Genomic DNA, 22,350 nt, shown 5'->3' on the forward strand with positions numbered 1-22,350 from the left:
TTTCAAAAACATCCTGTATGTTTTCACATGATACGTTAGAAGAGAACTTTATTGAATTAATGAAGACATTACCGAAGACACATTGCCCCTTTCTGTTGTAATAACAGAAAAAATAAATACACAATCAATATGTTATCAGTGTGAGCTGTGATAAAAGTTTTTGACAGATTCAGAAACAAAAATGTCTGGATGACCAAATAGAGGAGATTCTAGAAGTTGTAAATTCATGTCATGGTACCATTGGTACTGTTGTAGGTACCAGATAAGGTTTCACTACCTAACTGTGCATATATGGTGTTCACTTTTGCTACCTCTCTCCATTGTCTCCATACCTAGGGTTGAATGAGTACCTAGTAGGTACTCAGTGCTTAAAAATAACTGATTTATCAATCACAATCGTATTGATTGACCCAGATCGTTACAAAGTGTTAAAATGAACAAGGGAAAATAATTTGAATTAAATGAACAAAAGCCGGAAGAAGGAAGAGAAAACTTATTAACACACAATGACCAAAATTAGTGTAGATGATCTTGTAAAACAAATAAAGGAGAAATCAAAGCAGGAACTTCGGCAGTACTTACACTTCTCGTTGTTTTATTTTTTGTGATCCGCTTGAAGATAAAATAGTATACAGGGTGTCTCAGCTAAGACTTTCGAGCCTAATAACTCAGTTATTTTCCAGCGGATTTTTGTGAAATTTAAAATGCAGATATTTTAGACGGTGAAGAACAAAATCCCATTAATGCAATCACCCAAGTCTTCAAAACGTAATTTTTACATGCCTTTTTAAAATGTTGAATCAATTAAGATTTACATAAAAAATTGATCGTCAATAAAAAATGCTGTGGGGAAAAACTCGTCCTTGAAAGACGTCTGGTTTGCAAGAAAAAAGCAAAAAACTGTGTTAAACGTGGCTGGAAATGCAAAAACGTTGACGCGTATGAAACAAACGCGCAATTTTGCAGAATTTTGGTCATCCCTTTTTTAGTTCTTCCAAGGAATATTTGATAGTACTGAAAAATAAACCTGCGGCCTCGATGCCGTGGCCACTTTTATAACAATGACAATAGGAGTCCTTTCAGGATCGATTGAAGCACCTCGGTGGCAAGAAGACGCTAGTTGCAAGGATGTAGCGACAGTAGAAATAATTAATAGTAAGAATAATTTTTTTTTTGAAGTTTTGGGTTTGCGTTCTCCACCTCGTCCACATTATTTCAATCAGGTTCCCTGTCAGGGTGGAAAACAATAACACCGGAAAAATTTAATAAAGTGGAATTGATTAACTCAAAGGTGCAAACACGAGACACACGCCGCTTTTATTATGAAAGCTCTTCTTTTCTTTGGACGATCGAATCAGTCGAACAACAAAAACACACCGTTGTTGGCCGTAATAATAAACTGATTTCACAATAAACTCGCTCATGAGGGTAAACCTTTTATTAGTCCTGGGAGGGTGACGGCGCGCAAGCGAGAGGGATGCGGCCGACACGTCTCTGTCTGTCAAAGGGGTCGCAAGAATTAATAAGACTAAACTAACGTCTTTATTAACAAGGATTCAGTATATGTACACGATACACGCACTACAGGGCGATCATTGCAAAACCTACCCTACCTCTAATTTACATTGCATGTTCACGATGAGTATTTCCTCAACCAAAATCTAGCTTGTTGATCGGAGAGAAGGAGTATGTACAGATGAGGTGGTGGAGAGAGAGAGGGCTTAAGCCCCCTTGTACGAGTAGGCCAAGTTCTTGGTGTCCCCCACAATGTCTATGTCGCTTTCACAGTCACTGATGTCCGAGCTGGTCAAGGATTTGGCCTGGACGTCCTGCGACCTGGAGAAGTCGATGGTGACGTCTGAAAAAATCGCCGTCGATATTGATTCCGTCGATTAAAGGTTCGAGTCGAGGCAGATTCTCTCCGGACTGTACACCATCTTAAACATCAATTAAGGCAAGTTCAGAGCCTAATGAACTAAATTACGACATAAGATGGCGGGTGAGATCCTGAGATCGTGCCCACTTAAGAAACAAAATTATGTACATAATAAAGTTTCCGAAGGAATCGCGGGGGAGGATCGCACGTTTCCGCAAAACCGGAACTTGCTTGACGAAAGTTTCAGGCAAATAGAGGACGTAAGGGCGAGGGTGCAGGTGGAAAAGGCGGCGTAGGGGAAGGTGGTGCGAGGATGAGGCGAGTGGAAAAAAGGAAATATGGGGTTGGAAAAAAATATTTCAGATTTTGAAACTTAACTCTGGATGTAGAGTTGTCGATTAATCGGAAGACTTTGCTAGTGTGCTTTTTTCATAAAGAAGGCTTTTAGAACGTCGTAAATATGAAATTTGTACAGGGTCTCAGCTATTATTAATTAAGAAACCTTCCTCACCGGTTTTTTACGCTGTGAAACTCCACAATCCTTTACCACACAAGTGTATTATACAGAGTGTCTCAGCTAAGACTTTCGAGCCTAATAACTCAGTTATTTTCCAGTGGATTTTTATGAAATTTAAAATGCAGATATTTTAGACGATGAAGAACAAAATCCCATTAATGCAATCACCCAAGTCGTAAAAACGTAATTTTTACATGCCTTTTTAAAATGTTGAATGAATTAAGATTTACATAAAAAATTAATCGTCAATAAAAAATGCTGTAGGGAAAAACTCGTCCTTGAAAGACGTCTGGTTTGCAAGAAAAAAGCAAAAAACTGTTTTAAATGTGGCTGGAAATGCAAAAAAGTAGACGCGTATGAAACAAACGCGAAATTTTGCAGAATTTTGGTCATCCCTTTTCGGAGAAGCGCAGGTGACATATTTGACGTTTATCTTGCTAACCTTACAAACACTTACAAAGTTAAAGACAACATTTGGACGTAATTTATTATACTGGATGCTTTAATTCTTCCATAAAGGACTAAAACACGATCGGGATATTTTAGAAAGGTAATTTAATTCACGTACGCTTCCTGTGTCTTCAAATAAATTGACGCCTCTCTTAACCTTACATTTTGTAAAGCCTACATTTGGATACCTAGTGTTCCACGAGAAAACGAACTGTGTCATTGAGGTTCTTACGACACACTCCATAGGCAAAGTTTTTTTCCTTTTTCAACAATATTGAAATTTCTGCCGCTGTGGCCTATTTTTAGAGTATTTTCAATAAATTTTCACAATTTGACGTTTCTAATAAAGCGCGCCCAATTTTGACAATTTTGATTAATTGCCAAGCAACATTTTGTACACCCTTTAAAGTTTTAAAGGGTGTACAAAATGTTGCTTGGCAATTAATCATCAATTGTTTCAAAAGGTAACTGATCAAATACCTTCAAATTTTACATTAAATTTTTTACGACAAAATCTAATCTTTTCGTTGAATCAGACAAGTGATTTACTTAATTGTTTGTGTAGACCCCTATTTTTTAATGTTTAACAATCTAATAATAATCGCGCATAATTTTCGATAAAGGAAACGTGCTAAAATTACATTTTTCAACTTGAGGTAATTTTATTATTACTAATTGACCCTCCACGGTCTAAAATATCTGCATTTTAAATTTCACAAAAATCCGTTGGCAAATAACCGAGATATTAGGCTCGAAAGTCTTAGCTGAGACACCCTGTATAATACACTTGTGTAGTAAAGAATTGTGGAGTTTCACGGCGTAAAATGCCGGTGAGGAAGGTTTCTTAATTAATAAGTTGTTAAAATGGGATGAAAAATACTTTAGGAAAATATAAAAGTATTAAAAGGAAAATGAATAATAGAATGAAGAAGGAAAAATAGTAAGACAATGAAAGAACATCTTTTAAAATAAAGTTAGAGAGATCGAAACGAGAAAGAAAAAGTTACGGTAACCAGCATGTTTAAAAATAAGATAAGTTGAAATCTTGAAAAAGCAGAAGCGAAATAAAATTAATTAATCAAAAAAAATACTTTGGAAGTCATCGAAAAACAGAAAATAAGAAAGATCTAAGTTAAGAAATAGTAAAAATCCCTAAATACTCGTAATTAAGACAAAGATTGAAGGAACAGCATTGCAGCTGGCGCAATTAGAAGTACATAATACGGAAATTAGAGAATAGACATATAAAAATAAAAACAAAATAGGAAAGTGGAGAGAGGAGAAGAATTATTGAAATTATGTAAGTATCTAAGTATTATTAGAATAAAAATTTGACAATAAAGAGATTTTTTAAAGTAAAAGAGAATCGAAAATGTCAAATACAATACAAATAGTAAAATTATAATAAAACAACTGCTTTCACAAGTAAACAACATTTGCTTTTTCTATCTTACGATAGTTTTCTTCGAAAATTATTTTCGAAACGGTACCAAAGTTGGGAGAGTTTGAGTTTATTCGGTGCAAGATTGTATAGAAGAAATTTATACACTGTGTCCAAAAAGTACAAATGAAAACGTAACGCATAATTTTTGAAAAAAATCTAAAGACAAGTCAATTAGTGTTTTAAAAAAGATTTCTGCTGATATTTTCTTTTTGGTCTTTTCAATGACCTTGAAAAAGTTATTATTAAAAAAATAAGGTTTTTTCAGAAAATTTCTAATTTAAATTGAAAATTTTTTGACCGTCGGGTAGACAATGAAAAGATCTATTAAAAACGGTAGTAAAAATGCGACATCCATTTAAAAAACACTTCTGACGACATCCATCATAACTCTTTCAAGGTCATCAAAAACAGCAAACAGATACGATCAACAAAAAACGAACCCTTCTCGTTTGTACAGGGTGATTCAAGTTTTACGGCCCGAGCGAAAACACCCACTTCTAATCGATTTAAAATTCTCAAAAAATTCAGGAATCATTGTGTATCCCTGTAGAACATTCTGTAAAAATTTTAATTTTTTAAAATGAAACGAGTAAATATTTCGTTTTAATTCAATAACCGCTACATCAATTTACCTGATTTTTCACTTAGACAAATCATGAAAGCATCACCGGTTTTAGAAATTCATAAATGGAATTCGATATTAAAGTGCAAAATTCACCTATGATTTATTATTAAATTACAAAAGAAGTTGACATGGGTTGACCCTTTAGGGACTAAAGAATTACTAGAAAAGTTCTCAACAGATGTTTCCCAACAATGAGTTATTTATTTATGACACTGCACTAAATCTTGACATTTTTCGCTGTTAATGTTAAAATTGGAATAATTCAAAAACTAATCCTTTTCTTTTGATGCGAATTTCATAAATATGTTCTTTAAATTAATTGTGAATTATGAGCGTCCACAGAAAAAAAAATTTTTGTTGAAAATCAATTTTTTTAATTTTATGGCTCTGAATGAAGTGAATTTTTGCTAATTTTTTAATAGGCTTAATCGTGCGGGCGGTAAAACTTAAATCACCCTGTACATCTTTAACATCGATGCTGACTGTTAAACGGGAAAAATATTGGAATCTAAAGAAACGACAGATTCCCTCATTCGACTAGATCAAATTGTTTTCAGAGTTACTTTTCTTTAGTAGGAACCTCTGAAACGTATCTCAATTTTTTTAATTGTAAATTCTCAGACAATTTTTTGGATTAAGGAAGATGTGTTCTATAAACAAATGTGCCTACTTTGTAACCTTAACTCGCGAGTGTGCACAGAAGTAAATCTAAAATCTTGTGAACATCGTACAAAAACATTATTAACAATTCCAAAGAAAATTCATATTTTAAAATTTTCATTTTAATGTAAAAATAATCACATAATTAGTAGAAAAAATGTCTCGACTCTCTCTCTTCGCTCTAATTTAAATTCTGCAAACTATTAGGTAGGTATTTGTGCAACTTTTTAGTTTTTAAATTTTCTTTGTATTATTTTTTATAAAAAAAATGTAATAACAATTCTTTGAAGAACTCGGTACAAAAATTATTAATGTAGCTTTGTAGCTTTTGTTGTTTATGACATAATTTAAGAAGTTTGCGTCGATGCAGTCAATCATAACAATTATTTATACACATCTTATTCTTCCCTAATCTAACTTTCATTTTCGCGTAATTGACAGTTAAGCTGACCGTCTATCTCTTTCCGCCCATTAATCGACAATCTAATACCGTTTTAATGATGTCCCCCAGGAGCCAGCAACGTCCGTCGCATTAATCCGATTCGAGCATTCACATTTCCCGATAATTTCCTGAAATATGAACCCGGAGAGAATCTCCCTCCGCACAGGCTCAAAAAGTCACTTTAAACCAGCGGCCCTAATTAAAAATTTCAAATCGTAATTCAATATTTACACTCTTCTGAACGGCGGGACTGTACCCTCGGCGCCATCTTAACGTAAATTACTTTCCTAACTCGATTAGTTAGCGTAAGATGGTGGAAGTCCTGAGGTCGGTCAACGGGGGCGGTTTACCTGGACGCTGCACTTTGTCGGAGGAGACGCCGCTCGACGACGACGCTTTCTCCTCTTGCAGCTTCCGCATCTGCTTCTTGTGCTTCATCCGTCGGTTCTGGAACCAGGTCTTCACTTGAGTCTCGCTGAGGCTGAGGGCGCTGGCCAGCTCCACGCGTTCTGGGGTTGACAGGTAGCGCTGGGCGGAGAAACGCTTTTCCAAACCTGACAAAATGAAAAAATAAATATCATTTATGCAGAATTAGCAACAGAAAAAGAATGAATTGACGAGTGATATTTGTACGAATTAGACATTTATTCATCACGTGTAGAATTTTTAACAAGTCACACAAAAGTAATTTGACGGAGAATGGTAATGAGAGACGTTGGCTTACCTGTTAATTGAGGATCACTGAAGACAGTGCGAGCTTTTCGACGACGGCAGTGCTTCAAAGCGTTGAGAGATATTTCGCTTGCGGAGCTTCCGAAAAGTGCATGATGGAAGGGAATTCCTGATCAAGTAAACAAAGAGTTTCTTGAAACCGCTGTTAAACAATAATAGTTATGTGTCTGTCCTCCAAAGGAAAGAAGGTAAAGGAAATCTGAATAAAATGTAAAAAATTGGAACAAAATTGAAAGAATAAAAAATAAATAAAATAAAAAGAAGAAAAGAAGAAGATTTTACTAAAATCACGGAAAAGAGAGGAAGTTGTGATCCAAGTGATAAACAAGAAACAAAACACAGAAAGAAAAATCTAAAGTGTGTATTAGAAAAAAAAAAATGAAGATACCTAATAGGTAGAATAAGTGGGATTTTTTTCATACATACTTTGGACAATAAAAAAAAATACGTGTCCTTGAGTAATCATTTGGTAATAAATATCGTGTGAGATTTTCTTGCCGAATCTCCCACGTGCTCGGGAATTACCTACATAGTTTCCATAAATTTTTTTTCGCTTTCACTCGTGCTTTTGTTCTCCGAAAATAAGATTGATATTAATATTTCTTCGCGAGCTCGAAAAAATTTTTGGCAATAATTCATGCACCAGGGAGATTAGAATTGATCATTCTGGTAATCCGAATTCACTAGTTTAAAAGGATGTTGATGGAAAATATAAAATGAAATTTGGTCTTCGATATTAATTATTAATGTAATGCAATAAAAAAGACCAATAAAATTAAAAAAAAAATTAAATTGTAGGTAGGTAAAGAGCGTTCAAAAAGATTTGTGAACAAATTGACTGGTGCTTACTTCCGCTTCCATTACTGCATATTTATATTGCCTTGCTCTCTCAGCTGTTAAGCCATAGATGTCAAATGTTATTTATTTAGTGAACAGTGGTTATTTGAATGATTTCTTTTACAAAAGGATTTCTGTTCGGAACGAACCAACGAAATGAAACAACGTTTCATCAATTTCCTTACATCAAACACATTTATTATTAAACTAAAGTTGAATAAACTTTTTGTATATCAATGCTCTGATGACGACAGCTTTGCTGTCGAAACGCGCATCAGATTTAGTTTAACAATTAAATGTATTTGGTGTAAGGAAATTAATACATAATAGTTATGTTAAAATCAACCATTGTTTCCTTGATTTTCTTAATTCTACATTATGATTTTTACAGTACCTACCTATATGTATTAGGTAACTGTTTAATTTTGAAAAAATAATGTTAAATTTTACTAACTAAAAGAAAAGAAAAGAAAATTACCGCCTGCTTGACAGAAATGTTTCTAAACGCTCGTTATATTCGCGCGATCAAATGAAATCCTGGGCTGAGTAGGCGTTGGAAAAATTAAACCGTTTAGAACAGTGTCAAGTTTGAATTTCCCGCCGTTTGACACGAATGACATTTGTTTATGTTTAATGGGGACATAATTGAACATGTTTGTTTTCAGTGAAGTAATTTTTAATGTAAATGTAATTGCAAAGAAAGAAAAAAAGAAAAACTTTTTTAGCTCTAAATTTTAGGTTAGCTGTCAATATGCTCCAATTAATTTACGCTTTAAAAAATCACAACAATTGACAGTTTTCAACGCTTTCCCAGCCCAGGATTTAGCAAATTAATTGTCTTAAAATGATTCATATAAGTAGCTTATTAGTTATTTTATTACTAATGGCAACAACTCTTATCTGACTAGTTAACAAGATGAACACGAAAGCAAAGAAATAAAGCTTTCAAGAAGCTTTGTACTTAACTAGTCCACAAAAGTCATAAAATCAAAACGATACAATGATTAAATTGGTGAATTTGCATTTTGCTAAAAAGCAATTTTATTGTCGTCGGCCAAAATTCTTAAAATATACGAAGAATTTAGAGGCGTTATCATATGTATATTGGACAGCAAGAGCAAAAAATAGTAAAAGTGTAATATTTAACACATGATTATCTTGCTAAACCTGAAAATCTAAGTGACAAACTTCTTTATGCGAATTAAATCAAATTAAAAATGCTTTTTAGAATCTGCGTCTCTAATAGATCTATTATTGTATTCAATTTGGAGTCGTTTATGGCTATCTTTTAAAGCACTCGTAGTTTAATAGATCTCTAAGAAAATTTTTATCAATATTTCAGTGTATTATTGTCATTTACTTACACCAAAAAATTTCCAATATTAATGTTCAAACTCTACTTTTTAACATCTGTTGCAGATGTAGTTGCATCCGTTACCTTGAATTACCAATTAATACAAAATTCCCTAGAATTTGAGAATTTAATTTTTTTATGTAAAAATTAAAACAAGGGTGCAAATTCTAAAAAATAACATAAAAAACTTGTTTTATAAGGGCATTGGCGCACTCGTCCCATACAAAACTCCCCTGCGGGTCGTTTTCTACACTTGGGACTCGCGCGCCAAATCAACCCTTATAAAACTCGTTCTTTAGTATACTATTTTATATTTTGCACCTTTAACACAGTCATTATAACACTGAAATGGGTTTCGAAAAGTAGTTCTTTTCGATACCCATTTCAGAAACATTTAGTTAAATTTTTAATGTTGGCAGTGTCTCAGAGTGAGTAGTTGCTATAGGTCTAGTTACCACTGTTACCAACCCTTTATATCTGCCAAATTAATTTTCCTAGCATTATTTTGAACTTTTTTTTATTTAAAATTTAAAATAGGGGCAAAATAGAAAAAAAATCGTATTACACTCGTTTTATAAGCCATTTTGTCGCACCTGTTTGCTTTATAACACTCCTCGCTGCGCTCGTCGTGCTCTAAAAAACGCGTGCGACAAAATGGTGTCTTATAAAACTTGTACAATAAATTACTATTTTAGTACGAACCATCGTTTAAAAAAAGGGGATGTGACGTATTAGCCTTCGCTGCTTTTGTGTTGACAACTAGGAATGAAAAATGTGGGATAATGTCGACAGCTTAATTAAAAAATACAAAATAATTATAACAATTTAAGTCAACTCTTCGAGGTAATGCAATGTTTGCAAACAACCATCGAGAATTTGATTAATAAGTCTACGCCGCAAAGTTACGTTGCTGTTAATAAGGCCAAAGGTTATTAATTATTACGTACCCCAAAGTGTAAATCTCTAGATTACATTTACACAAAATGAGAAATCTAACGTCTTTAATTTCATTCCTACATTTATTCCACGACAAATTGCCAATTTTTTCTAATCTATTAAAAAATATTTTTCAAAGACCAAGAACCTACAATGCGCCATAGTAAAATAAAATATTAATTTTTGCTGTAGAAAATGACATAATCGTCAGCGAAAACCAAACAGTGGCCTTCGTACAGAGCCTTGTGGCACGCTCGATATGACAGGTGTCGCCGGAATATGATCCACAAGAAACAAATCGTCCAGTCAGATATACAGGGTGTCTGAAAATTCGCGAATTCCGAATTCAAAGCGTTGTAGGGGGTCACTTCAGTAGTCCAAATATGGAAATAAAAAAAAAATCGGGACTCCCCCCACAAAGATACATTGGTCTGAAGGTACACTCTTTGAAGTGCGTTTCCTTCAAATACAGACTGAAAAGTTGGAGTTTATTGTTATTTATGGTGTAGATGATTGTGGAAAATAATAACGTAAAACAATTTTTTGAAGAATAGCTTTACTCTGGAGTAAAAAAATCTTAAATTTTTGTAATTTTTCCAAAAAATGGAACGGCAACGTAGAATAGTATTTTGTCACTGTGGATACGAAGCCTGCTATGTATTGAACAAAATTAAAGTGCTTGTATCTTCTTCAGGAAGAGCGAATTTTTTTTCTAAGTATTTTTCGAGCTCCACTGGGTCTTTCCCTACCACGCTCCTAATTCGGAATTCGCGAATTTTGAGACACCCTGTATAAATAATTAGTAAAACTATTTGAATTTCAAAATGTTTTTATAAGTCCTTGTGTTCGTTGTCAGCACATTTTGTGAATTCTGGAGTTTTGTTTGACGTTTTCTGTTTATTTTAATATGTTTATTATTATTATTATTATCAGGTATTAAAAACTGAAAAAATGACAAACGTCTCTTTCTAGAGTGCTAGAAAGCGTCGCTACTATAAAGGTAATTCACCTACCTTGCGTCAAGAAGTATGGGTCCGTCATGGTTTTGTACGGCGTGCCGAGGTAAGCCCCCAGCGCGCCCATGACCTGGATGTACCCTGTATCCGGCCCCTGGAACGCCTGTACACAACCGTTCTGCACCACATTAGGTTGAAAATATCCGTAAGCACTCTTTTCCACTCTCTTGTCCGCGAGCTTCGGCTGCTGGAACAGCTTGTCCTCCACCTTGAGCCCGTAGCCGCCGGCGCCGTCCCCCGCCTGCTCCTCCGCCTTCTGCCGGTAGAGGATGTCCTCGATGAGGAAGGACGTGCGACTCTGCTGGTGCTGCGACTCGAAGTCCTTGCCCTGGTGCCTGACGTTGTTCATGATCGGACAGCGCGCTCCATCCGGGGACGCAAACAATCGCGATCTGCCGCTGCTGCCCCCGATCAAAACAGTTCCGCCTTCGCGCCACCGACGCTTTCAACCCTTAATGCCCGGAAGGCAGTTTCGAGCCAGACCGGCCCTTATAGCTACACCGAGGATAATACGCTGTGATGAGATTGATTGGAGCTAATTGTGTTCCGCTCTAACTTAATTACTGGTCTATTGCTATTGTTGGCGGGGGCGGCGGCGGGCTCTTCACGCGGGGGCTTATCCCCACAAGCGACGACAACATGACGACGCACACCGCCGCCAAACTCATCACAATCATCCATCACCATTACTGTTATTATTATTACATACTAGTGTTTTATTCGAGGTTTTACTTAACTGAGTTCAATAATAATAATGCTTATATAATTGTTACTCGTCTACAACTGCTTACTTTGACACGTATTCCACTACTAAACAGAAACAAGAACAAGAAAAATGTTAATTATTATTATTACTACTACATATTTTTATTATTGTCATTTAGGCAGTGAAATAAATAAGTTACGTTGGAAAGGTGTTTGATTTTGTCCCAGTCTCCCCTGGTGCAGGTTCACCCTCGCGAATATCCCCCTATCAGCTCCATTAAGGTGCGTTAAACCTTAGATTACGTCGCCATGACAACACGGAATCTGGGCGTGGCACGATCGACCAATGGCGCGTCTCGGCGTGCGGCTAGGCGAGGGCGCGGTCCAATAGGGAGCGAAGACCTGCACCGTGTTGTAACACTGATCCGGCATATTCAGGGCCAAATTGGGCATTTAACAGACAATATGCGGTGTATTATCGGAAGGCAGTTTCGAGCGAACGGGTAAACGACGACCGGAAATCTACACCGAATCGGGGGGGTCGGGGGCGGCTAAAAATCGAACCGCGGTGCATGTAGACGAGCGTCACGTGATAATGACAGGCGAAATGAGCACGGCCTGCTGTGCCAAACGACTCGATTAGACCAAACGGGGTGCACAATAGGACGGCGGAAAGGTTAATCGTCGAGTGGCCACCGCACGCGCTGCTAAATGTCAACAAATGTCAGATCGTTCAGTCGTTACGGTTTGTTGTCGCGACCTCCAATGTTACCAACGCGGGGATTAAAAACGAAGGAATGCAGGTGGTGGAAGGATTGCGGAGGTGGATAGTTCGGAGTAGGAAGTTGCGACGAAACAGTATGAGCAAAAGAAGGAAAAGGAAAGACGCTTTCATTTTTTTTGACGGATCTGATGACCTTCGTCACGATAATCCGACTTCCTTCAATTTTTCTAGTTGCCATTGTCAAATTTTCTCATTTACGACGCTCCACAAATTCTTCGTTGGACTGAAATCCGGCCCATGTCGTGGCCACGTGAAGAAGAAAAAATGTAAAATTTCAAGATTTTGACAATGAATGTTGTGGTAGGTATAATGACCAAAAGATATCAGCTTGAAAAAAAATTAGGTAAATATCGGAAATATTGGAGATAATCCCTTTTTTTTAAATCAACCGTATTACTTTTGGAGATGTACCTACTGCATTTCAGGTCAGGATGTCGTGCTGGACATTTAATGACTCTATAATGTGATTATCGAGTATATCTTTATAGTATACCTATTATTTGACGCGCTAATAATGCCTATCATAATCCACGAGGGTGAAAGTTAAAAAACGAGCCGCAGGCGAGTCATAAATTACACCCGTGACTTATTATAAGTCACTTGTGATTTATGATAAGTCACAGATCTTAAAAATTTTGTAAGCTAGTGTTTTATGAAAAAAAGTCATAGGTCGTAGATAAAACGTCGTGTTTAACTCGCGAATAATGCCTATAATCCACTCTAGTGATTAAAAAACTCGCCTGCGGCTCGTTTTTTAACTTTCACCCTCGGTTTAAATCTAACCTCACTTTTTGCATTGTTTGTGTTTTTACTCTGCAGACGGACGAGTGGTTCGTTCACAATCCAATCTACAACGCCAACCAAAACTTCTGAAAACGTATGGCGTAGCTTCTATCATGCTAACAGCAATGATAGTAGGATTCAGTCGTGAATATTTAGTATTCTTAACTAAAAATATTTTTCTTTATAAAATCCACGTAAATGTCAAAATTGACAAGTGACAGTTTATCAAGTTACGCCGCACGTTTTCACAAATCTTGTTTTCCATAGCCATATCTTTTGTTGATGCTTAGCACTTTCTGTCACGGTCACATTTGACAGTCGATTTTGTGACATTCGCCACCGCCAGCTTGCGTCAAAGATCCCGATCGTTTTCCATCGAACATTTACTTTGATCACCCCGTACCTCACGCACTCTTTAATTTTCCACTTTCTTCCGGCGGCATCGCCGCCTCCATGCCCATGCACGTCGCACAAGAATAATCGAATTTTTGCATGAAATGGTCCGTCTAATCAAATAATAACAACACGCACTCACGGTCCCCTTTCTATTTGTCGAGGGTGAGAGAGAGAGCCGAAAGCAAACATTGTCGTCGTGATTACACGTCGCTTCTGCCGCCTAATCGCCTCCGTACGCCTCCTAATTGGGGATTGTAAAATCAAACCACCCTTGACGGACGTCGATTGTTCGACTATCAGGTTACTATGGTTATATCCATTCATGTCGTGCCTTCAGACACTGATTTTATTACGTTTCTATGACACGTCGGTGCCCCATAGTTTACGGCGTTCGTTTTATTAGATTTGTGCTGATTAGAAAGACGCAGATTATTAAATGCCAACCCCGCTCTAGGGTTGAAATGATAAAGGAGGACAATCGAATTACGGCACTTTTCAGCGAGATTGAGCCTTTTAAAGATGTGTGGACGGTAATGAGTCTGTTAGCTTACAGAAAAATTCAATATTTCTCAAATAGAATGTCATACTTTTCAAGGTTTCAAGTTAAATTATCGAGGTAGAAATCGAATTTACATTTACCTATTCCATTCTACAATATCATTAAAAAAATACCATCAAAGTTACCTATGGAAAGCAAAAGTATGTCTTGGCTCAATTCTTATTTGAACAGTCGTTAACTCGTTACTATCATTTAGTTTAAAAATGTGTGTGCTTGAATCTTATTTTGTGAAGGACAAATCCAGTTCTCTAATAACGGGTGTTTACATAAACATTGCACAAATGAAACTAAGACGCTGAGTTTTGTTGTTCACGTCAAAATTAGATGATTTTTTATCATGTGGTACAAAAATGTTTAGAAATGTTGTCAGTCTTTTGGAAACACCGTCGTCTTGTGATTTGACGTGATGTGATTTGACATTTCTTACAAATGCTTAACCTCATTTGAAATTAAAGTTTTCGGTTCATTTTCTATTGTTTTCCTACTTTTTCGTCGATTTCTGGAGTACCTTCTGATAGTCGCTTCTTTCCATGTTTCGTTCTACACTTTCACAAGATTGACAGCTGATTAAGTTACGCCATACGTTAACGGAACGGAAACAAATGAAGCGCCAGACTATAAATATTTTTGAACACACGTTACATCTAAAAATCATTTTGACTAAAGCAAGAAGGTATTTTTATGATTTTATTTGGACTTAATTGGTTTTATTTGAAATTAGGTAAAGAATTGGTTCGTAAATATAAAAACAAGGAGAAAGAAATGCAACAAAAAATATTTGATTGTTTCCTAGAAACGTTTTTGGTCCAAATCAAGCGAGACACTTAATGATTGATGCTTAGTTCAATAATTTTGCATTTATGAAATATGATAAAAGAGATAACAGAGAAGCTATTGAAAATAAAAATTCTACAAACGTCCGGCGTAACTTAATAAACTGTCACTTGCCATTTTGACATTTATATGAATTTAATTTAAAAAATGCTTTTCACCAGAAAACAAAATTATTCATGACAGAATTTTATTTTCGAAGTGGAAATGAAGAAAATGGTGACTGCGTTTTCCACAGATACACAATTTCGCTTGTTGGAGTTTCGGCACAACTTTTTTTCATCACGGATGTTAGAATAATTGAAGCTACGCCGTACGTTTTAACAAGTTTTGTTTTCTATCCCCTTATCTCCTTTTTTGTTGATGATATAGTCGGCGTAACCGTCGAAAAATGATATCAAAAGAAACTTTGAACCGAAACAGTTTCTAATCCAGAAAATTTGGGATGTTTGTAGAGGGTGAGCGAAACTCAACTCTATTCATCGATTTTTTTCGCAGAAACATATCTATATTTTGGCATATTTAAAAAGAGCTAATTTTTCTGAACAAATTTTGTAAAGAAAAAAATTTGCTATCTTTTTCCGTTAAGAAATTATAAGTAAATTTATAAAGAAAAGGGTAATTGTTTACTTTCTGGAATTTTTGCGTTTTTTCTGGCTAGACAGCCTCAGGGCGTCCTCCTAGATCGTTTCCCACCATTCAAACCTTGTACAAATGCCTTTTTTTCTCTCTTGTCGTGTTTCAAGGTCGCGTCAAGGTCGCGCCAATGTCTGAGTGTGTCTAGCCAGAAAAACGAGAAAATTCCAGAAGTAGCTAAGTGAACAATGACCAAAAAAAGTATTATAAAAAATTCGCAATCGTTGAGATTTAAACAAGATAGCAAATTTTTTTCTTTACAAAATTTGTTCAGAAAAATTAGCTCTTCAAATATGCCAAAATATAGGTTTTTCTGGAAAAAAAATTCAATGACGTCATTACTTCAGTTTACAAATATGTAAAAATATGCAAAGTTGGTTTAAAATGGACCTTACTCAATTTAAGAACCTCTTTTCAGATTTTTTCTATCGTCTTTCCTTTTCTTTTAATAGAGCTGAGACATCGAGTTTCGCTCACCCTGTATAATTAATTTTATACAGGGCAAATTAAAAAAATATGTTTCTGTTGTCATTTCTTTTTTTTTTCTAAACTACTAACTTAGAAAAAGCTTTAAAAATACTTATATGTAGTTAATTCTTTCTGGTTTAATCAAAATTGAATTAAAAAGGTGTTTATGTCCAAAAATAAAAAATGCAAAGTGTTATCTCAGTTTGTATTTTTTAAATTATTTTAACTTTACAGACAAAAAGATTTCTACATTTAATTGAAAACAATTAAATTTAATATTAACAATTTAACGATTTTTGTATTATTTACAATAATACACACCTAAAGCTGTTGCTTTATCCCTATAAGTACTGTTAAATTCAAAACTTGTGGATAATAAATAGAAAAACAGTGTTCACATATCAAATACCAAATATTTATTTATTCAGAAAAAGATATTATTAATAAAGAATCAAAACAATTTTCAGTAAATTTAAAAATTATTTTAAGCTGACTGCAACAAGACTTATTAAAGACATTTGAAATTATATTCCTTGAGTAAAACAGCAACAATCAATGCTTTAATAAATCAATTAATTTAAATTTGTATTGCTTGTGAAATTACAAAATAAATTTATGGATAACGTGCGTTCAAAAAATGTGCGGTCAAACCATGCAGGGTTTTTACTTTACATTATGATTTAATTTACATGAATATGGTGATCAAAGTGAGGTTATGTACCTGAAGGAAATGTCAACCAAATAAAGAAAGACCTGTGTTCCTGTAAATTTTGACCACAAATATGTTTGAACGCTGTTTACATCGACAATAAATAGCTTTATACATATGTATTTTTTTTTTATTTAATTTTTAATTCAAGATATCTTCATTTTTGTATTATACCTACAATATAAACGTCATTGTTCACATTTCATCTTGTCTTAAGCAAATTTAAAAAATTTCTTTTTATCTTATTTATTTCTGTATTTTTCCTACTTTTCACAGTAAGTGAAAAATAATAATTTGTAACGATATTTTTTAATTATTATGTTACTTTTTATTATAATTCTCTACATCCCAGTTCACACATTCCTTAATTTAAATTACATACCTATTTGTTAATTTGTTGAATTTTTTTTTCAACATAGGAAGTTTATTAGTAAAAATGTATAATATTTGTATGATATGTAAACCAAATTTTAAACAAATAAAAAACTTCTTCAAGTCCTGAGCTGAGCTAGCAGCATTTCCTCTTTTATTTTAAAACTACTAGAAACTACTTTAAAACTACTAAAAGTTATTCTCTCTTATCTATCTGGGGATTAATTTTTTTCTCTCATTCACTCTGGAAAAAAGTACTGTTTACAATACTTTAAAGTGACAGTCGATAAATTCCAAATAACTGAAACAAACGAACTAAACTTTTTTCAATTTAACAAAAGCTTGTCTCAGATGAAGCGTTTGCTTTCTTTGGTTAGATATTTAGCAAGAAGGAAATAAACTAATCCCAAGCGTAAAAATATTAAAAACAATTTAATCAAGATACCTCTGGCACGATTTTGTTTCTTCTTAACAGCAGTAAAAAATATTGTTTAAATTTCGTATATTTTTTTAAAGTGTATTGAGTTATGTACAAGAAAGTGGTTGAATTTGTTGGCTATTATTAATTCTTGTTGTAAAAATACGGTGTGTCTAAGAAGTAATCCTTGAAGCAGTCCAGAAAGCGCCACTTCCCTTGCAATATTTTCGCGTAAACTTTGACTTTGAAATTCGGCGTTGTTTATCGAAACTGAAAAAGCCAACAACACTTCCACAATGCCTAGGTATGTATTGATTTACTAAGCTGATTCCATTTTGTATTTTTAAAGCGGATAGCGGCGCAGCCCCGCTCAAACTCATATCGAACATAAATTGAACATTATTGGAAAAATTATGGGAGAATAGCATTCGTTACGACCAATTTGCGGCGTACAGTCTATAGAAAAAGTACTTAGGGAGGACGCTCCGGAGCGGCGCTGTTATTGCATTATTCCGTCCCGGAAAAAACGGCCCGCAGCTCCGCTAATAAGCTCCGATTCGGCAGATAGGGCATGCAGCACCCGATAAAGATTTCTTAGACACTTATCGCCCTCCCGCTATTAAATTTCGTTTAAAAATAATTGCCCCGCGCCACCCGTCCCACCTAATGAAGAGGGTAAGAATCTGAAAAGCTCCGGATTTGGAGTCCTGACAGCGGCGAAAGCTCTCTCGACCCTCGCACGGCTCTCATTACGTATGTACGCAAAGAAAAACACTGAAAAGATGTCACTTAGCAGCATCCGACCGGGATCGAGTGCCATCCACTCGACTTTCTGCACAATGGAACAGGAAACCGGCAATTATGAAAAAAGAGACTTTACACGCGAGCTTCTTGCCAATCTGCCATAACAAAAATAATTAACACGGTCTCCGCTCGCTACAATTCAGGTACTGCTCCACAACTACCAACCAATTAGTCTCAACAACCTGATTTATTTATTGTAGATACTCTATACAAAAACAATTACAAATAAAAAAGCGACACGCTGATTAATTTACAGACATTTACACACACCCACAACATTCTTCAGCACACCACTAGAAGTACCCATCCTCTGAGACGGTTCTCTTGTAGAACTGTCTGGAGAAAGACGCCGGAGAGCTGTCAAACAACCCGAACCAGTGCCTCTGATAGGCGTAAATTATGAAGAGTACCAACGGGATCGTGATCAAAACTCCCGCCAACATCCCAACCAAGAGGACTCCATCCCTCTCAGGTCTGTGCCCGTACGCGTCCAGACACCTCATGGTAGTTTCCTTCTTGTAGATATCGTAGAAAGTCATGGGTACCATTTCGATCGGAGCTGCACACCTGGAAATACAGTCAGTACAAGAGGGTACCAGATTCGCTCTCCTACTTTAAATCCTTGGCCTTGATTTCGTCCAGTTGCAGGTAGATTGGCATCAACTCGTCTATCATCCATTGGTTCTCGCACTCGCAGGTCCACGGGTTGTCGGTCAGGTCAAGATCGCTCAGGTCCTTCCAGTTCAGGATCACTTGCATGTCGATCGACGTCAGTTTGTTGTTTTGCAGGTACAGCTAGAAAGGCAAGTGAGAATGAAAGGTGGTACTGGATGAGCGATGGTACTTTTTTGAGCGGTGGCCAGGTCTCGTACTCGGCGTCGTCGCGTCTCGACGACAGTGCCGCTTTGTCGATGTGGACGAGCTCGATGTTGTCGAAGCAGTAGAGCTCTTCCAGATTCCAGAGTTTGCTCATGGCACCTTTGCTGATGTTGACTAGTTTGGGCATGTTGTTCATGTGGAGAACCTTCATGGTGGATATATGGGGGAAGCCGCTGCAAAAAAATTCGAAGGAAGGGTATTTGGTGGTACTCGTTTCAACAGTACTTACTTCTCGCTGGTTAGGTTGACAATTGGGTTGTTGTTGAAGTACAAGGTGGTTAAAGCATGCGAATCTGCCAAAGTCTTTGGTACTCGGTCGAAGGAGTTGCCGCTCAAGTCGAGAAGCGACAAGTACAGCGGTGTATGCAGAAAACTGTCAGGTAACGCGGCTAATCCAGTGTGACTTAAATCCAAACTCTACAACAAACAAGAACAAGTTAATTCGAGCGTGTTTCGCATTGTTCTAGTTTGACCAGCAAGCGTCTTACTGGTACCAAACGGGTACCAAAAAACCTTTGCATTGTTGCTCACCTTCAGATAAACCAAACTGGAGATGGCTATTGTGGTGTGAATATCTAGCAGCCCCAGAGGATTGTGGGAAAGATCTAGATATTCAACTCTGCTCGTGTGTTCAAAAATGTCAGCATCTAGACTGTGTATCCAGTTGTGATCCAAGTCGAGCTTCTTCAAGGATTTCAAAGGCCTCCAGTCTCCCTCCAAGTACTGGCCCTAGAACAAGTTTCAATAGATCCAACAAACAACCTGATCGTCAATACTTACTTCGAAAGCATTCGGGTGCAAGGATTCTATATTGTTGAAGCTCAAAACGAGCGTCTCCATGTCCTGCAAGTTGCTGAAGATGCCGTCGCTCACGTTGACGATCGAGTTGTTGGCCAGATCTAGGTAGACGATATTCGAAGAGAAAAATTTCTTGTCTAGAGACAAGAGTGGACTGTTGTGGACTGTCAGGCTCTTGTAAGGGTAGCTTTTGTTGAGGTTTTTGTCTGTCCAAGACGACTCGTCAAAGACTTGCGTCCAAATGTTTCCGGTGCAAGTGACGTCGAACTTGTTGGAGTCGTCCTCGACGCATTTGCACGACTTGGAGAAAGGGGGGCCGTTCTGGGGGGTGCAAAGCGGAAGGAAGGCGCCCAATAGGACAAACAGAAGCATCCTGTTTGGAAAAAGCAAATTTATTTTTAAAACTTTCTGGGATTAGGTATACAATGCTATGTAACAATCGTAGATATTTTCTTTTCAAGAAAATTGTCCAAGTTGGCTGTTTGAAAAACATCCACTTCCATTTCACTCGCAGAAAACTTCTTCTCTTCGAAATATCTATTTTTAATTTGTACAACCAGAAATAGAATTTTTTATGGAACCAGAGTATCTCCACTCTCCAGTCCCATTTGTTCTTAAGTTTCTGGATCGCAACGATCCAAATTTTAGAGTGCCTCAAGGATCCAACCGCTGTTATCCATCTTTATCGTTTTTGAGGAATTTCAACAAAAGTTTCCGGACCTTCAAGGCAATCAAGGCATTTAACCAAAAACTTGCCCAGATAGTCTAGAAATGCGTAAACATGTTTTTGGAAACGGGTAATGTTCTACGCAAAAAAGGCAGTAGACGACTGACAGAAAGATCAGTTGAAAATATTGAAGAGGGTGAACAAAGAATTATTGCAGACATTAACCCAAGAAGCTAACCTATCATTTGGTACAGTTCAGCTTATCCTTAAAAAAGATTTGCACTTTTTTCTCTATCGTGTGTCTGTTGTGCATGACCCCTTGACAATAAGAGCCCCACAACCAACAACAACTTCTTTGGATAATATTGATTGATAAATGATCGTTGGATCTTGGATCGATTTATAAACAAGCGGCGTGCACGTGCTCCGTGCTCACCGTTGACGTTAAATAAAAGTGCGGGAGTTTTAAATTTCATTGCACTAGCTGAGGAAATTCTTTTACAACCGACAGGTCACACAAAATTCTTTATGAAAATCATCATTTCACCATTCTCAAAATCACTAACCTAGCTTTTAAGACTGACATCAGATAATTGAAATCTTAACGAATTGCCAACTGAAGATTTTGGTCAGCGCCCACTCTAATTTTTTTTTCGATCTCACGGTATCTACTGTTATAAAAAAAATTAAATGTTTTTAGAAACTCAAAAATCAGTCTCTTTGTTTCCATTTTTGCGACATGATTTTTGTAATCATTTGTCTGTTTGTTGCTGGATAATGAACGAATGAACCACATTGAGCATGTTTAGATTGGAAATTATTATCTTTCACATATTCGAGCGTTGTGAAATAATTTTTATCGCGTTCACGATGAAGGTATCACTGAAATTAATTTCCAAAACAAAATTCTTCCTGGAACACGGATCAGTCATCTGATAAGATAGACAATTTGTTTGTGACACAGCGCCGCACCTATAAACGCACCACAAAAATGACGACAAAGTGTTTGGTAAATTTCTGCGCAATAAACTCGCTGAGATGTTTTAATTGTGATGTTCTTACTCACGCTTAATAATTTATTTCCAGTCAAACTGTAGACACAAGAATAGTCACGTTAGTGGTACCTAGTTATTGATTGTTTGTAGTGTTGAATCTTGTCCCACTTAATTGCACTAAACTAGATGATATAACTAGCAACAGTGGAAAAACAGACTAGCAAGATCGCATTTGCACCTGTTGACTAACTAGCGCTGTTATAATCATTTTTATCTTATCTTGAACAAATATTGCATCTACATATTGAGCAAATATGAACAATCTGCTTTATTTGAAACTTTTGGACGTCCACTAAAGATGGAGTGGATTTAAGTTAATTTTTCATTAATGCCATTAAAACTAGAATTATGATTGTACAAGAGTGACTTTCTCTGAGTCAGACAAAAATATTACTTCTCGAGTAGAGATGAGATGATTTACTGATAACGTTCAATAACACGAAATTATGTTTGCTCTAGAAAAGGATAGGAACTTATTTTATTTAGAACTGTTCCAAATGAAACAAGAAATCAATGCGAAACTTTTTTGGTGGTTTTATGAAAAGTTAGTTTTGTCGAGTTCGACAAATAGTTACGTCAACTGATTGGTCCTTGAGA

General features: G+C 36.1%; 2 protein-coding genes across 2 annotated transcripts; both read right to left on the reverse strand.

Annotated features, from left to right (window-relative positions):
- Window positions 1-1,590: 1,590 nt before the first annotated feature.
- bsh (brain-specific homeobox) lies at window positions 1,591-11,258 on the reverse strand. Its single transcript, XM_069043655.1, has 4 exons — window positions 10,887-11,258; window positions 6,739-6,855; window positions 6,365-6,568; window positions 1,591-1,858 (listed from the first exon to the last, which is right to left on the reverse strand). Exons 1-4 carry the CDS (start codon window positions 11,236-11,238, stop codon window positions 1,722-1,724), a joined length of 810 nt encoding a protein of 269 aa, XP_068899756.1. The 5' UTR covers window positions 11,239-11,258; the 3' UTR covers window positions 1,591-1,721.
- Window positions 11,259-18,522: 7,264 nt separating this feature from the next.
- Window positions 18,523-21,958, reverse strand: LOC138127556 (leucine-rich repeat neuronal protein 1-like). The gene is made up of 7 exons (XM_069043610.1): window positions 21,765-21,958; window positions 20,014-20,404; window positions 19,765-19,962; window positions 19,463-19,650; window positions 19,199-19,406; window positions 18,968-19,149; window positions 18,523-18,921 (listed from the first exon to the last, which is right to left on the reverse strand). Exons 2-7 carry the CDS (start codon window positions 20,401-20,403, stop codon window positions 18,648-18,650), a joined length of 1,440 nt encoding a protein of 479 aa, XP_068899711.1. The 5' UTR covers window position 20,404; window positions 21,765-21,958; the 3' UTR covers window positions 18,523-18,647.
- Window positions 21,959-22,350: the final 392 nt, after the last annotated feature.

This window comes from Tenebrio molitor, chromosome 4, assembly GCF_963966145.1.
Source record: "Tenebrio molitor chromosome 4, icTenMoli1.1, whole genome shotgun sequence".
NCBI lineage: Eukaryota > Metazoa > Arthropoda > Insecta > Coleoptera > Tenebrionidae > Tenebrio > Tenebrio molitor.